This window comes from Momordica charantia (assembly GCF_013281855.1).
Source record: "Momordica charantia cultivar OHB3-1 chromosome 10 unlocalized genomic scaffold, Mcharantia_2.0 BLBB01000010.1, whole genome shotgun sequence".
NCBI lineage: Eukaryota > Viridiplantae > Streptophyta > Magnoliopsida > Cucurbitales > Cucurbitaceae > Momordica > Momordica charantia.
This window is the reverse complement of record NW_028275158.1, coordinates 8,101,447-8,119,494: the sequence shown is the minus strand read 5'-3', so window position 1 is coordinate 8,119,494 and position 18,048 is coordinate 8,101,447. Positions and strand designations below refer to the sequence as shown.

At 34.4% G+C, this 18,048-nt stretch overlaps 1 protein-coding gene and 1 long non-coding RNA gene across 2 annotated transcripts; both read right to left on the bottom strand.

Annotated features, from left to right (window-relative positions):
* Positions 1-226: 226 nt before the first annotated feature.
* Positions 227-3,582, bottom strand: CKS (Nucleotide-diphospho-sugar transferases superfamily protein). Its single transcript, XM_022287035.2, has 8 exons — positions 3,256-3,582; positions 1,847-1,892; positions 1,684-1,770; positions 1,478-1,602; positions 1,109-1,248; positions 904-955; positions 710-820; positions 227-518 (listed from the first exon to the last, which is right to left on the bottom strand). Exons 1-8 carry the CDS (start codon positions 3,493-3,495, stop codon positions 426-428), a joined length of 894 nt encoding a protein of 297 aa, XP_022142727.1. The 5' UTR covers positions 3,496-3,582; the 3' UTR covers positions 227-425.
* A 6,864-nt stretch (positions 3,583-10,446) lies between these two features.
* LOC148208479 (uncharacterized) lies at positions 10,447-16,121 on the bottom strand. The gene is made up of 2 exons (XR_015788336.1): positions 15,951-16,121; positions 10,447-13,953 (listed from the first exon to the last, which is right to left on the bottom strand). It is a non-coding gene; the product is annotated as an uncharacterized LOC148208479 (long non-coding RNA).
* Between the last annotated feature and the right edge of the window lie 1,927 nt (positions 16,122-18,048).

Sequence of the window (18,048 nt, the reverse complement as noted above, 5' to 3'; positions counted from 1 at the left end):
ACACTATACTTTCAACTTTTGTACATTTTAAAGGTAAAAGGGCAAAAATGAATCAAGGTTTAAAAGAATATTTAAAGGAATTTCTTTTTAAATACTGTTATTTTAAAAAAAGAATGCCATCAATATCCACAATTTCCATGATCTTCCTCAAATATTTTAAAAAATAATATCAATAGATAGATGTCTAAACGTAAAAGATGTCAAATTTATAATTAAAAATAAAACAGAACACAAAAAATTAACTTTACAAATATCATAAACAAAGAAGTTAAAACATGGCTTTGAAGAGAGAAAATATCATGCAAAAAATTACTTCAACTCTACAAAATAACAGCAAACATCTTTTTCAACTCCCATACAAATACAAAAAAAAAAACCAAAACAAAAATCGTTATCAAACGAAACCTTACAACTTTCTTCGGTAACTAAGTTATGTTCCTCTCCTTCATAAAAGATTCAATCTTGTCTACATCTTCAGGAACATCAACACCATGAGCCTCATGGTCAACCTTTATCACCTGCAAAAGAAAATGGCGTTTCAACATCTGGGCTTCATATGTTTTCACGAGTGAACACGCAACTTCTTTGCAGACAAGATTGTCATTACGCGTTAAGCATGAGCGAAAGATCCGGATAAACCGCTTTGAGAAAGCATAAGAGTTTCTGAAAGAGGGAAAGAATGCTACGAGTGTAAGAATCCGAACTATACCTTCATTTTGTAGCCATGTTCTAATACTTTTAGCTGCTCTAGATCCTCTTCTAGTTGCAACAGCGTGGGTTGGAGTTCAGGATATATCCTCAAAAACTTTGAATCAAAGCTCTGGAAAGAAAAGAAGAGAAGAAGGTTTGTTCAGTTGGGCATTACGGTATAACGAATTCACCAGATATACATTACTTTAATACCTGAATTCCAAGATGAAGCAAATAGGGAAATTGAAGATTGACCTTTCCTGACCTGCATCAACGAATTGATGTAACTCGTCAAGATTATCGAGCTATGGAAATAATCTATAACGGCAGCCATGAGTTGATCTTGAAGAGGTAGACGGTTGAAAACTTCAGGATAAACTAATACACATAAGGGACAAGATGGAAAAGAAAACCTCACTTGTTAAAAGGGATTAATCCTCTTGAAAAATAAATAGCATATCCATGATTATCCACTACGCACTTCACTCGATTCGGATCAAATGCGTCTTCGGGTTTTAAGGATGTCACAGCAGTGCTAAACACTGCATCCGGAGCAGCCTACACATCACACAAACCAAGAGCTTGAGTAATTGAGTTAGAAATTAAGATGAAACAACGTAGCATTCGTACAACATATATAACCCAACTTGCCTGTGATGGGAACTATAATGGGAACAAACTTATAACTGCCAGTTGGTTAGCATGGATTCTTCTGTCGCTGTATCGGAGCTAGAGCTACCTATCTAATAAAAATGTTATTTCAACTGGAGGGTATATAATCATTTACCTGCAGAGCTTTAACAACACCATCGATGATCTCCGGTTCAATAAGGGGCTCATCCCCTTGAATGTTTACAACAATGTCGTATTTCTTCTCGAGCTTCTGAAGTGCTTCATTACAGCGTTCAGTTCCTGAAGTAGTTTTATACTGTAAACCGATAGATTTCCACAGTAATCTCAAAACTTTATAAAATCACACTGCTTACTGCTTACCATTCCTGCAAGACTCTGATGTCATTACAACATCCGCACCAAACCCTTTACAGCATTGTTCAATCTTTGCATCATCGGTTGCTACAACTGGAACAATTTCAAATCAAAAGGTAAGAATAGGACGGTGAACACAAAACAAGAAGGACAGAGCACAGGTGCTTACCAACACAATCCAATGTAGTAGCCATTTTTGCCCTTTCCCATGTTCTCTGCAGAATATGAATTTTGTAGGCATATTAAAATTTCGACAGATTTAAGACATGAATGATATAAAAACATAATCCATTGATCTAATGTAAATCACGATCCAACACCAAAAGAACTACGATTACAAATCCATAGAGGGAAGGAACAAGATCCATATGACATACGACACTGGCTACAAATTTCCTAAGAAGTGCAAACCTACTTCCGATCTTCAGCCAATGCAAAATCAAAGTTGTGTTAACACAACATTATATGTATAGTAACGACTAGAGCTGAAAGTTCAGCCTATGAAAACTGGTCTCAGTCTCACTAACAATATAGATCCTTCATAAAACAATACACATAATTGGCTTCCAAAATTCATAATTTGGACAGCGGTTATCAGAAAATGAACACAGGACGAAATCAGAGGATTCAGAATCTTGGTTTTTATCGGATGCAGTATAGAATGCTGATAGTTGGTTTGATCCATTTATTTCTCATTTTATTACAAAAGAGGGGGGAAAACCAAACCCAAGCCAAAGAAGATTAGGACAAAGACCTCCAATTGAATCAGAGTGTATTTAAACTGTAATCATTGAAAGACGCATAAATTTTACATTAAAAAAAGAGCCACAGAAGAGAGAATCTAAGGAAGTATCCTAGGAGGAAAATACTTGCCTCCTCAAGAACGAGGATTACTAAATATTTGACAACTCATTATTATTTCAAAAAAGTTTATGTTTTTGCATTACTCTCTCTTAGTTTTCAAAGGTTTAAACTGTCCTCCTCATTGAGGAGGCAAATATTTTCCATCCTAAGATGTTGAAGATTCTATCGTTCCTCTCAAATTAAAGATGCAAAAAGAAAGATCTAATGAATTTCAGTCATAGGTTATTCTTTTATTTCTTAAATGATTGGGCCACCGAATTGATGAGAAGAAATTGTTGATGTCCACGAGAAGGGCTACCAGCCAGTTGAAGGGGGAGAAACGGGAACATCAAGGAAGCCATAGAACTGTATTCTTTTGTCTTTTTCTTTTGGGATTTCAGCTATAGCGCAGGTCACCAAGCTTCCTAACTCCTAAATACCAACGCGAACGGATTTACTAGCACCAAGCAAATAGAAACAGAGGAATTCTGCTAATTCACCTCTGATTCATCTTCAGAAGCCTACTTAAAAGAACTAAGCAAACAGAAGTTACAGCTAATGGTAGATCTAGCTTCCACATAAACTTTGAAATTCAACCGAACAAAACCCAGATCAGCTATGAAGCAAATGCAAATTCCCAGAGTCTTTCCAGCAGTAATGCGTAAATCGAATTTGACGGATCCAGAAACGGTATGAACAATAAAGAGAAGAATGAGAAGAAATTAGGGCTGGAACCTGGATCATGGGTTTTCCGAGAATCTCAACAAGAGGCTTCCCCTCGAAGCGTGAAGAGGCGAAGCGGGCGGGAATGATGCCAACGACGCGGCTACGAAATTTCTTGGATCGACCCAGATAAGCTCGAGCTCCGACGGCGGCGCCAATGGCGATTCCAGCAACAACGCCATGAACAATCCAGGCCTTGGCACCGCCCAGGTACCCGGATGACGACGAAGAGGAAGAAGAGCAAACCGACATGATCTCCCGCTATGAGAACGCTCGTTATTGCACTGCTCGATGCCCAAATTGGCTGTCGATTTCCCTTTCTTTTTTTTATCTAAAAATTTGTCGAATGAAACTAACTTTCACGAATTAATTAATTAATGTGGTTAAATTTTCATTGCTATGTTTAAAATTTTATTCTCGGAGATGTATAAGGTAGAAATATTTCAAAATTGAGCAAAGAGAGGTGACTTTTCCACAGTTTTCGACCTCATAGAAAGAATTTATTGGTTTTTTGTTTAACTAGGGTAACAGTGCGAGTTTGATAGTGTATTCAACCAAGTTTGAATCTGCCAAGTTCAGATGAGGTGTAACGAAGTCTAAAGTACCTACAAAATAAAGTTACCACTCCGACTTTCTTGTCAGTGCACAATCCAATCTGCTCTAGAAAGAAATAGTTTTGTGTACCTTTTGTGGGAGGCGAGTGTCTGATCTATTTATAGAGATGATCTCCCAACAAGACTTCTAACAATGCTCCAACAACCGTTCAGGAAGCGCAGTGTATTGTCGGAGAACATCCTCATTACCTTCGCGCCTACAGGTGCTCTTCAAGCCCAACTCGTACTTGACGAAGGTTGGCCGAAAGGTAGAAAATTGCTCGGATCGTCTTTGACTTGTCGAGCTTCCACGACTTTAATCAATCCGAAAGGTGAAGTTGATTCTTCTTGTGACACGTAGCAGGTGATAATTAACCTCCAATAGCATGAAAAAAAAAATCACATTTCCTTCCCAAAATTATAATGAAAATAAATCAAAATGGAAATGTTATTTTTTTTTATGTTGTAGAAAGTTTGTGATTGAAAAGGTCACTTTGTGTATGAGTCATATTTCAATCCATATTAGACAAGAAAGCTATAGTTATCTGGCTCAAGTGATTACTAGGATGATTCAAATGAGACTAGGAAGCCACCTAGTTCAAGTGAGGTGAACGGTAGGTTGACACGAGTAAGACAATTAGGAAACCACTTAGTCTAATGCATTAGACGAGTAATAGTTATAAAGACTAAAAAGCCACCTAGATCAAGTAAACTCAACTATAGTGCGACTAAGAAGCTACTTAACTTATATGAGTTCATATGCTTGGTAGTCTAACTCTCGATAAGATGATAAAGTTGTTTAGTTTACTGAGCACCTAGAATAAGTCCAAAAGACCTAAGAAGCAAGAAGAAGGCACACCAGCATGTCAATAAACTCAAATCTAACATTAGACAAAATCGATCCCAAACTCAAATCACAAAAAAATGCCAGCTAATTAAACATAGCATTAGATAAGATTGATGCCTCAAATAATTAATTGTTTTAACGTAAGAAGTTTGGCAAATACCAAAACATTTAGCTAGTAACACCTTTTTATCTTTATAGATATTTTGTTTTTAACTGCACATCCTCTAAATTTCACTATTTCAAGCATTATCAGTTGTATTGACCTGCACCTTAATAAGTAAAGTCAACTATCCACCTAAAATTATATAATTATGAAATAAAAATAATGTAAGTTGAACTTTGTTTACAAACTTCTTTAAATAGTAACGATATTTCTTCATGTTTATAATTTTTTATTTTAAATAATTGATATTATTTTGCAGCAAGACATATAATTTTTTAGAAAAAACTCGGCTCCTTAAAGTCAAGGAGGAATTAATACCATTAAACATTTGACAACTCCTTATTTTTTAATTGTTTTATTTTTATTTTTGCATTACTTATTATTTTTTTAAAACTTTTTTATTTTTGCATTTCTCTCCCTTAGTTCTCAAATATTTTTAATGGTATTGGGGAAGAAGTTCCTCGTTTAACTTAGCCAAGTTTTTTTCCTAATTTTTTAGGCTAACTATAGGATATATAAGTCACGATGAACATCAAAGTTAAACTAAATAAAATTTAATAAATAATACGTAATTTCCTTTTGATAAAGTATGTTTAACTAGACTTTCTCAAAGTTTTTCTTAGATACTTTTTAAGAAATAGAAAATAAAAAATAAATTCATCATCAAACAATTAACAATATAGATAATAATTCTTTTTTTTAAATAGTTAATAATTATTATCTCTCATAATTATCAATGTAGTCCCTATCTACATAACAATATGATTTAAACAACACATTCATTATCGTTGAATCTATTTAAAATTAAATTAAATGTTGATACGACAAAATACTAATTTTTATTATATTATTTGAACTTATGTGGTAAAAGAATACGGAAAAACCATTATCTTCCTCTCTCTTCTCTCTCACAAGAGAATTGTTGGAGATTGTGTGATATTGAAAGTGGATGTGTTAGATTTATGATCACATCCTTTATTTATTAAATCGTCCTATTCAATCAGCCTTACGCGGGATGAATATTCGCGTAATCAATAGTATATTTCAACTCAAATATATCACATTAATTTAGTCATATTTTCTGTGAGATATCTTATGAAGACGTTAGTTAAAAGATCATTATTTAACTTTGAAAACTCGACAAAAATATGCAGGATTTTAAAACGCAGCAACCAAGATGAAACCTATAGGCAAAAATTCAAGGTCAAAAAGGATAATTATTATTTCGGTGCATTTACTAACAAATTTTTAAAAATTTTCATTTGATTATTTAAATTTTTAATTTGTTGCTTTTACTTTATTGTTTAATTCAACATATTTTATTTATTTTACTATTTTTGGTATTTAAATTGATATAACATTTTGTTGATACAATTTTTATAACAATTGCTTTTCCTAATCTTTAATTAAATAATTTAGAATAAACAAATTTTAAAATTGTAATTTAAATTATATAAAATTTTAAACAATTATATTTTATGACAAAAACTATTTAAATTAAATATCAACACAACAATATAGCATAATTAAAATATTAAGGTCAATTCGACAATACGCATATTATCATCCCAAAATTCAATGATGGATTTCACCTCACATTGTTAAACTAAAAAAAATAGTATTCAATGAACCATTTAAAAGTACAATAATCAAAATGAATAAAGTTGAAAATATATAAACTAAAATAGTATTTAAACTTTTTTTTATTAATACTATATAGATTAACCTAGTTTCCGGATGACGAAGTATGTGATTTCTCACTATTTCTTAGCTTGGTAAATTCGTCTTACCATGTCGCTTTTTTTCTCCTCTTTTCCCTCTCCCACCTTCTTTTGTTTTCCACCTGTCTCTCTCTTTTGACGCCCTCCCTTCGTTCCCGTATAGGTAGAGAGAGATCAATATAGCTAAAAGAGAAATAACGGAACCAAATCAAAGTATCAAATATAGACTTCGACTTTCAAATGCAGTATTATTTACGTTATTATTACACAAACTCAACCCATGAGTCAAAATGCCCCCAAAATTTTAAGACGAATTTCTAAAATTAGATATGGATCAAGACCAAAAAAGGAAAAAAAAAACTTGTCACACATTGGCTTGGAAGAGTAATGTCGTTTTGGTGTGGGCGACAAATTATAACCGAGTCCGACATATCGGACAAGTTCGATTAAGCCCTAACCAGCTGATTATGCAATTGGTGTGAAACATATGTTTGCAATTGGGGAAAACTCTGCACGAAGCCCTATCCCCAAATTCCTCCAAACAAATCGCGCATTCGCTCAATAATTCCGACGGCGGTTCCTCCTCATCATCGTTCTCCCCCGGCGGCTTCGTCAATTTCTCCACCGCCGATTCAATCTCACGATTCAGTTCCTCCGGATCCATCGCCACCACCGCCGCCGCCGTTTCTCCATTTTCACGGCCGCCGGTTCGATCGGCCTCTGAGAATCCCTGCTCGTAGCATTGGAAGCAGATGTAGATGCAGACGCCGAAGAAGGAAAAGAACACGAGAACTGTGAGGATGAAGCCGAAGACGACGATTAAGGGCATGAGATTCGGAGGGGAATCGATTGAGGTTTAATTAATCTGTGCGTTGTTTGGATGCAGGGAAAATGAGCGTTGATGAATGAAGAATCATGGTTCACAACTTCTTCTTCCTCTTCTTCTTGTTCTTCTTTTTTCGTTTTTTGTTGTTGTTGAGATTAGAAAACAAGAGGTTGAGTTTCGTAACCATGGCGGGGATGGGGAATAACAAACTCTGTGTTGTTGTTGTCGTCGTTGTTCCCATATTTTGATCTCTCCCCACACCATTTCAAGTTTGTTAGGAAAGTTTCTTTGTGCAAAGCTAACAACATCAACTGTTAAACCCATTTTAAGAAGCTTAACTTTTAAGTTAGTTTCAAAAATTTTAAAAGTTTCAATTTTAACCTTCAAATAAGAATTTTTCAGTTGGAAGGAGCGAGGGAAAGTGACGTGGCGGCTGACTTGGTATCTTAAGTTTTCTTTCCTACACAATTTTTAACCCTACTCCACGTGTCCACATGAATCACTCTTTTGTTACCCACGTCACCCGTAGACAACTTGAGATATGGAGAAAAAAAAACCCATATATTAAATGACAATTTTGTCCCGTAGGCCCAAACCCAAGCATAGAAAACCCAAAAATAAGTTCAAAATGCGCAAGTCCAGAAAACCATACATTTCGATTTCCGTTGATATATATTTGATATACTTTTAATTTACCACTGATATACAACTAATATACTACTGATGTAACTTATTATATATGATTATATGATTTACCATTGATATATTTGTGATATATACTTTATATGTATCTGATTTACGACTTGTATACCTTTAATATAACCATGATATCTACTGAAATAACTTCTTATATGATTATATGATTTACTATTGATTGATTTACCATTGATATAACCTTAATACAGATATTTGAAATACATCTAATATATAATTGATTTACTTTTGATATAACTATGATGTCTACTCATATAACTTCTAATATGATTATATGATTTACCAATTGATGATATAACTTCTGATATGAGATTTGCCATTGATATAGTACTGATATGTGATTTATCTTGATTTACTGCTGATATATGTGTATTGATATATATACTTCTGATATGATTATATGATGTTCCACGAAAAAAATTTGTTTTTGAGATCAAAGTTTTGGTTCAAAAGGAACAATTGATGTGATACATGTTCTTGGTATATATAACATGTGACTGCATGTTGGAATTGTTGGTATATACAACTGATATACCACTTATATAACTTCTTATATGATTATATGATTTACCGTTTATTGATTTATCACTTATATAGTCATGATATATATAAGATATAGCACTGATGTACCTGATATATTCAGCTGATATACTTCATATTAGAATAGAATGAAGAACATCTTCACTAATTTAAAATAGAATGAAGAACGTGATGAACAAAGAAACTATTAAATATGGTATGATTTTTTTTTTTGGAATTCTAAAAGATTAAATCTTAGATTACGAAGAAGAATCCCACATTGAACAAAAAATCTATTAAATACGGTATATGTCTCATATACGTCTGATATACTATTGATATGATATTCTAATATACTTGATGTAAGTTTCTATGTAATATATATTTGATATACATTCAATATACTTGTTGATATGATATTATGATATACCTGGATATGTATGTGAATGTATATCTGAAAAGGATAATTTGGAAATACTTAAATATTTAAAATCATAAATCTAAAAAATTTGCTATATTTGAAAATGTAAAAAACTGGTACTATATTGTTAAATATATAAAACTAATTTTCTACCCAATACAATTCCCCTTGATATTTGTAAATATCAAATAGGTACCTACATTTTTAAAAATGATTAATAGGCTCCTAAACTTTCAATTGTGTATCTAATAGGTCCTTGAACTTTAAAAGTGTCTACTAAATCATTGAACTTTCAATTTTGTATTTAACAGGTTCTTGACGTTTTCTCAACAAAAAAAGAAGTTCTTAATGTATTCGTCTTTTCTTCTTTTAAATAGACGAACCTAATTTGACATAAAATTGAATTTTGTATCTAATAAGTTCATCAATTTTATAAAATGTTGAATAAGATAAAAACTTATAAGATACAAAATTGAAAGATTAAGAATCTATTAGTAACTTAAGTTTAAAAATCTATTAGACACAAAATTGAAAGTTCAAAGATGTGTTTAAATACTTTTTAAAGTTTATTAGAGATTTCTTATACACAAACTCAATTACTAAACTTGTAATCTTGTATGTTATTATAAGTTAAGCTTTTTTCCTCAAATTTTCTCATATGTGTTTCACTTTTTTTTTAACACATTTAAATTCAATCAAATTTCAAAAACAAAAAACATGCTTTCAAAAATTATCTTTTCTTATTTTAAAACACTTTTAAAAGTAGACAAAAAAAAAACTAACGAATAGTGTTTGCAAACTTAATTTTTAAAAATCAAATAAAATGTAAAAACAACATTTTTTAATATCATTATATGATAATCCTAACACTTGGAAGTTGATAAGAGCTTTGAGATTCTAGAGAAGGTCAATTTCGTATCATTTTAACCAATTAACTCAGTTCACTTATTAAGATATATGAATTTATCTAAAAAAACAACCTTAATTCATGGCTAGAAAAAGTCCAAAAATCCAACATTTAAACTTAAAATTGAAAGAAGCAAGCATTCCCTTTCATTTGAAACTTAGAATCAACATATTTATATCCTACAAATATTTAATTTTAATACAATGCGATTATATATCTTATTTCTATTTAAAATGAAAAACGGATACACGAATATAATATTTTTACAAATGTCTAATTAAAATCATATTATTTAATTATATTTAATTCCTCATAAGTGAATTGAGACATTGCACTTGCAATTAATTTTTAAAATCAAATTCATTTATCTGTCACTAAATTTGAATAAATACAGTTTTGACCACCTGAATTTAGTATAGCGATTAAAATACCGTGCTCATTCTCTAAGGGTCAATCCGACATTTCCTACTAAAAAAAATTACAAATAAACACTATTCTAAAAATGAATGAATTTACATTGAATTGGGAAATTTAGAAATTATGAGCAAGACTCGTCTTTCAAAATGGAACATCGACAAATGGGGCAAGTCGTGTTCCTCTTCAACCAATGATGAATGCAAGAATAATGAAAAATGTGATTACACACAGGAAAAATCTGGCAAAGCTCTCCACTTTCAAAATCCTCCAAACAAATTGCACAATCAATGCAATAATTGGCTGCCATTTCCATTTCCATTTCGGGGCTCCCATACCTCACAGGAGCCGCCATAACTTTTCTCTCCAAAACCTCCCTCTTCCTCTCCAAGACCTCCCTCCACACATCTCCACCGTGCCGAGCTTGACGAGATATCAGAATCTCATCTCGGTTGTCCTCTTCCTCGCCTGCTTCGAGGTCGGTGAAGCTCGTCGGACCGACCAGGTATTGACAGATGATGTAGATGAGGATGATGATGGCGAACGAGGCGAGCACGGAGAAGATGACGATGGAGATGAAGATGAGGATGATGATCGAGAACGCGGTGAGGAAGGGGAGGAGGGAAGGAGGAGGGTTGGATTGTGGAACAGCAAGAACCTGAGGAATCATATTGAGAGTCTAATTGCTTTCTGCTTTCCTTAATTGGATCATATTTTGTAATTTCTTTTGTGTGTTTTTAAAGAAATGGAAGTTATGAAGGATAATGTTGGTTTCATCAACAAACCCAACTAAAAGGACTTGTGGGTTTTTTAGTTTTGCCCCTTGCCTAAAATGGAGGCATTTGGTTTGCCCTACATGGCCAAAGGTGGGGTTTGTAGGGCTTTTGGAAGATCCTTTCATGATGTTTACATGATGACTCTAATACCAATATAATACAATATACCGCTCTTAATTTTATGGAAATGTTAGAAAATTAGAGTATTGATATTTTTACAATATACTGTGAAGAATAATAATTTTTCCATGTTAGCCACCATTAAATTTTTGATATCTAGAAGAGACAAATGCATAAAAAGGTATATCATTTCTATTTTTCAAAAGAATAAATAGCTGTTAAATTTTTAGTTATGGTTGGTACGAAGAGTATTGTTCTAATGATAGTATCAACAAACCCAACCTTAGTAATTTGTTGGGTTGTTTGAGGATCCTGCGTCGTCGACGTTGGCCAAACAAGCTAAGGTGGCAGCTAACAATCGTGACGAGAGGTAGATAGTGTCGCTTCCACCAGGACATGACCACGACACCTTGGAGTATTTTGACCTTTAAGAGCAGAGTCAAGTCTCTGATCCAACGTGGATACTTGAAAGAATATGTCAGAGCTGGCAAATATCGAAGTTTCAAGTCAACTTAGGATCATTGAAAACCGAGGCTGACAAGGAAATAAGGTCCCCTAAAGTTCACACGATCTTCAATGATCTTGACCAACTTCCCATTGAAGCAGGAGTTCCCAAAGGCCGAGGCATCGAAGAGGTTGATGAAATGGGTGATTGAGCTCATCGAATATGACATTTAATATATATACGAAGGACAGTTATGAAGGGGCAAGTTGTAGTTGACTTCATTGTCGAGTTGACCACTAGTTAAAACATCTCTCACCTTGATACCAATGTCTTAAAGGACCCCACACTTCACACTAAACCCTCTACGTAAATGAATCCTCCAATGAGAAGGACTGTGGTACCGGCCTCCTGCTTATATCGCCAAAGTGAATCGTTTTGGCATTTCGCTTGATTTTTAGAGCATCAAACAATGAGGCCGAATACGAGGTCGAATACGAGACCCTATTCATCCGCATGATGATGGCAAAGAAGTTCAGGGTTGAATAGTAGATTATGCTTAGAGACTCGCAACTAATAGTCAACCAGGTCACCGACGAATACTGGGCCAAGGACGAGAGTATGGCGACCAACCAAAGGTGAGGAGCATGCTCGACTCATTCAAAAAGTATGAGGTTAGAAAGATTCTCAAGTCACATAACTACAATATGCTTACACTTTAGCTCGATTCACAGCAACATACGAGCCTGAACACTGGCCTAGGGTGTCCTTGTCGAAGTTCTTTTCCAAACGAGGATCTAGAATTAGACGTCAAAGACCTCAAAGGAGCTAACCTAGGCGTTGCGCCCACCTAGATGGACTCCTTAATTAAGTTCCTGAAGACGAAGAGATGCCAAATAACTGAGCTGAGGCATGTCAACAACAATGCCAAGCCACACAATACTTCCTCCACGAAGGGAAGTTGTATAAACGAGGCTACTCACAACCTATGTCATGAGATAAATCACGAAAGGTTGTGTGGCAACCACGCTAGAGCTTGGTCCTTTGTAAATAAAGTCACCAGACAATGATGATAGTTACTAACCAACACTGGACAAAGATTCCAAGAAATTCACCAAGAAGGTATGGATGTTGTCGTGCCAAGATAGTCACTCGAGCCGCTCACAAGCATGATGACCTTTGGTTGTTTACTCAATATGGAATCGACCTCGTAGAGCCTTTGACAACTAGAAAGGATCAGACCAAATTTACTTTGGTAGAAATAGACTACTTCACCAAGTGGGCCAAGGCTAAGGCCCTCGCTACAATTACTGAACAGAAGATTACTAGCATCGTGTGAGTTTGATACATCTTGTTTAGTAGAAAGATGGACATTCTTTGCTCATTATCAAACAATCACACAAGGATAAATCCTAAAATTCTGTCTTTTTTCTAGGTTTGGAAACGTGCAAATTGGTCCCGAGCTAAGCCTAGTTGAAACCAAAATAGCTTTCTTCAAGTTCGTTTTTTATTCCGCCCCCTACCCCAACATAGGGCTTTGGGGACTTGACTTATTCTAACCAAATGATAGTGGCTTAAAACTTAAGCCTATCATGGGTAGCATCTTCCTATACACACTGTTATAGGAATGGATTTCACTTGAAGCATCAGACCAATTATCACCTAGGACTTCCGTGAAATCTGGTAAGTCAATTGATGGCTCTAGACCACCAGCCCGAGCATAGTGAGCCAATTTGGCATCCTGCATACCAAGAGACGTTGGAGCACACCTCGGCTAGTAGGAGAGGTGGAGCTCACACCTCAGCACACTTCGACCACATAGGAAAGGTGGAACCCACCTTAGCCTATCAAGAGGTGGAGCTCACCTTGGCCGCATAATTAAGGATATAGTCTCCACCTTGGTCGGAATGAGGTAGGGGCACATTGGAGTCTCCAAGGTGTACGACATACAAGTATTCAATTGCCACATCTACAAATACAACGTACAATGTTCGAGTATCTGTCAACATGTTTCCTGATGCATGACTAGTGACATGAACCCAAATACAGAATGACTCAACGGTAGGGTTGTCTTCCGAATCCCTTATAAATAGCGGAATTCACAACATACTCAGACATGCAAGATAACGTTAGTTCACTTTCACATGGCCTCAATCTAAATACTAGTTTAAATATCACATTCTACCCTGCACAACATTTCACCTCTGTGCAAATAACTACTTTGGCTCAGTCATCACCGCCTCAAATCTGATGTAACAAGGTTAACTTATGTCAAAATTATGCATCAATAAAAGTGATATTTTTATAATATAATGAGAATAATGATACTTTTCTCCTGCTTACCACCACTAAATTTTTTTAGCGTAGGAGAAAAAAATTTGGGAAAATGTATGCATGTCCTTTCAATTTTCTCAACTCTAATAATTCCTTTAGATTTTTTTTTCCTGGAAAAATAATTGGTTCAATCTCTTTGCAATATTACTTTCATAATATAAAATATGGTTAACCAAGTCAAGGTGAAGAACTACACTAAATAGTTGAAATTTAGTAGTCAGTGTGTTGAACTTTTTTTTACATTCAACCATTGAGCTTTGAATCATCAACCTTAGCCATAGTAATAAATACCTAATTCATTGAACTATACTCAAATTAACTCCATTTTCCAAACAATGTGGTTAAGAATATTAACTAAAACTTCAACACTACAATTGACTCTTTCCATCAAGTAAGCAAAGGTAAATAATGAACTTTGCCACAATATTTAAGAAAATAAGTACGAGAAGTTTTTTTTTTTTTTTTTTTACCTTGAGGAATAACAAACAATGTTAAACAAGTAATCAGTTTCAAGTGCAAGAACATAGGTGCCAAAACAACATAGGTGCCAAAACAAGCATAGCTCGGAGGTAATTGACATATATATCCAATCAAGAGGTTGTAAATTCGATCTCCCACCCCAAGTGTTGTACTTAAGGAAAAGAAAAATACAAGAATATAGATGATGTGAGTGTTAAAAAAGGTGGAGGAAAATTCCTTGTATCAGATATGAAGGCATCTTTTTTTTCTTTTTGACATCCAAAAGTTGATCCACCTTCATCTTGATTAGATTCGTTAAATACCATCGATAAAGGAAGATATTTTGCTCCTCAACAATGAGGAGGAACCTTAACCCCCTCATCATTAAATGTTTGACAACTTCTTATTATTTAAAAATACGTATCTCCATTTGCATTTCTCCCTCTTAGTTGTCAAATATTTAATAGTGAAAAAGACAAGGTTTCTCCTTATTACTTGAGAAGCAAAGTATTCTCCTCGATAAAAAGGAAGTCAAAAAATAAAATAATAGCAAAATGCATTGAAAGAAGCAAGATCAAAAGACAAATATGTTTTGATCACTTCATTTGCCTTAAAACGGTCATCATTTTGACACGTTATCACACATTTACACCAATAAGTGGAGAAGAATCTAGAGTTTTTTTCACACTCTTTGGAGAAAGTAGGAGAGAAAGTGAAGAAATTCAAACCCAAAATCAACCACATTAAATATAATTTGAAATCCAACAAAGACTAAGAATAGAGAGGAACTTGATTCCAACAGCAACCATGCCATTTCTGCCACTTTTTTTCTATTCTATTCCATGCAATATAGAATCCAACTTCTTGTCGAAAGCAGGAAAAAGAGGTTGGAAAGAAATGAAAAGAAGAAGAAGAGATAATGTCTTTGCTAGGTTTGATAGTTATTTTTACTTTTTATAAGAAAGTATTCTTATAAAGTCTTATCAACAATTCTTTTAGAATAGCATTCTTCCTACCCCTTTTATGTGAAAAGAAAAGAAAGAAAATAAAACAACCGCGGCCACTTAGTCTATACAAGTTTGAATGGTTGCCCGAAACTTTCACAAAAAGAAAAGCTTTTAATAAAATTCTGCAATTCCAAAATAGACAATTCGGAAAACTTATGAGCTCTCAAAAGCAAAAGTTTGAATTTTGAATTTTGAAATCAGACCATGTCACAAGAACAAACTAAAGTTCCCAAAAATTGTACTGATCTTGATATTCTATTAAGCAGAGAGGAACTTCAACAATCATTTTTATTAGAAACATATTATGAAACTTCAAAAGCATCGGAAGGTGATCTCAGAACATCTTTTTTCAAAGCCACTACAGTTTTCTCAATTTGCAGGGGTATAGTCTCCTTTATCAACAGAAAAATGAAGTTGACATTAGATAAGGTTAGGAAGCCAGACCTGCATGATTCGGATTCTTTTGGACGGTTCGGAGGAAGCCTGTGCTTCTCCCATGCTTATCATCTTGGCCATTCATGGACGATGCCACCGCCATTGCCCTACACTATAAATAGGCAAGCATACTTCAAGACTTGGAGATCATAAGCAAAAAAACTGCATTACAGTTCAAGCTACCTGTTTTCCCTTCTTCTGCAACTTCTTTAGACTCTTCATCATGTCAGACAAGTGCGGCAACTGCGACTGCTCCGACAGCAGCAACTGCGTGTAAGTTTTTTTCCCCCCCATCTAAATTTGCAGCAAATTCATTAGGAGCTTGCCTGTTTCAAGACTATGAATCTTTATGGTTATCTGGAAGATTTCTTTTCTCATCAAGACCTAACAATGTCCACAATTGTCTTAGTATTCAAGTTTGTCAGTGTTCTCCTCGGATGCCCTTTCAGCAACAATATTGGAAATTTCCAATTATGACAGTTTGTTTACTGCTATACAGAAAGAAAGTCAGAAGAGGCAGAGAATTTTACTAGGGGTGGAAATTTTAACCCAAAATATAGTTTGAATTGATTGTTGGATTGGGTGTTTTTTTTTAATTCCTATGAAAAATGATCTGGTGAAAAAATTCATTTCAATCGTGTTGCTGCAGAAGAAGACACATAAAAGTCTATGATCAATGTTTTCCCTTAACATCAACCAATACCTGTAAAACTTAAGTAAAAAACAGCATGTTTCAAGGCATTCTCACTCTTTCTTTTTCTTCCTGTACAACATGACCAAATCAGAGGAATGAAATGTCTGTATATTTAAATTCCTATTGAAGCACTGACATGCTCTATAATGACAGGAAAAAAGGGAACAGCTATGGCGCTGTCATCATGGAGAATGAGAAGAGGTAATTATTTCAACTCATATGCAATATACCTTCTTCAGGCACCCATGAACGAAAGAGAGGCTGGCTCAGTCAATTGCATTTCATTTTGCTTTGTCACCTAATAGATACCTCTAGGCCGAGTTGGCCCCCTCTCTGGTGGCGGCCTACCTTACCTATAAGAACTTTAAAACAACTCACTTTGTGCCCCATATTCATGACACCATCAAACTCAAAAGATGTGAATGCATTGAGAAATACGGGTCAAGAAGAAAAATAGTAAATAAATCACAAAAACAAAAGAATGTGTAGATTTGGGAAAAAAGAGTAGTGCAAAGGCAAAAATTGGCAAAAAGTGTTTTACAGTACCTGACAATTAATCTTTTGATTCTGCAGCCACTTTGACGCCATAGAGATGGACATCCCAGCAGCCGAGCACAATGACAAGTGCACCTGCAACCCCTGCAAGTGCACGGACTGCCACTGCGGCAATTGAACACATCCATCTCTTCTGTCCATCAACACAGTTATATGAAAGTGAGCAATAATGTAGCTGTGTTTGAAAAGTGTCCTTTTATGTTCAACACCTCTGTGCTTAGCTAGAGGTGTGTTATGAATAATGTCTACTTATGTTCACCATCCATAGTCATGTAATGCTGGTCATTTTTGTGGCCATGGTTTAAATCGAAAGTTATACTAGTTACTAGTATACTCCCTCTCCTTCCATTTTCATCGTGCTTCATTTCATCCTTGATCCAAATTGATTTCAAATTTATACAGTGGAAACAATCTCGAAAGACTTCAAAGCTTTAAGAGTCATGTAATACAATAAAATCTACAGCACTATACAAATAAAATTGAACAATTTTTTCAGAATGATATCATGCTTCCGATAGTTTGCACAACTTGGATCAAATATGCAAGATCAAATAGAGTGGTTTTTTAACATGGGATTCTCCGGCATTAACATTCATATACTCAAATTCCAATTGGTCTATTTAGAGTACTTGGTACACAATTGCTTCAAATCACAAACCCAGAATGCATTGTACATCACAGACATCATCTTTATCTTTCTTCTTTTTTCTCAGAACTTGAGAAAAAAGCAGGAAACTACTTGAGCCTTCATGGATTGTTAGCTCAACAACACTTCATTCTTAATGTTAAAAAACGTGCCATTTGGATCTTTATCACAAAAAAAAAAAAAAAAACAAAAACAAAAACAAAAAGTAAATA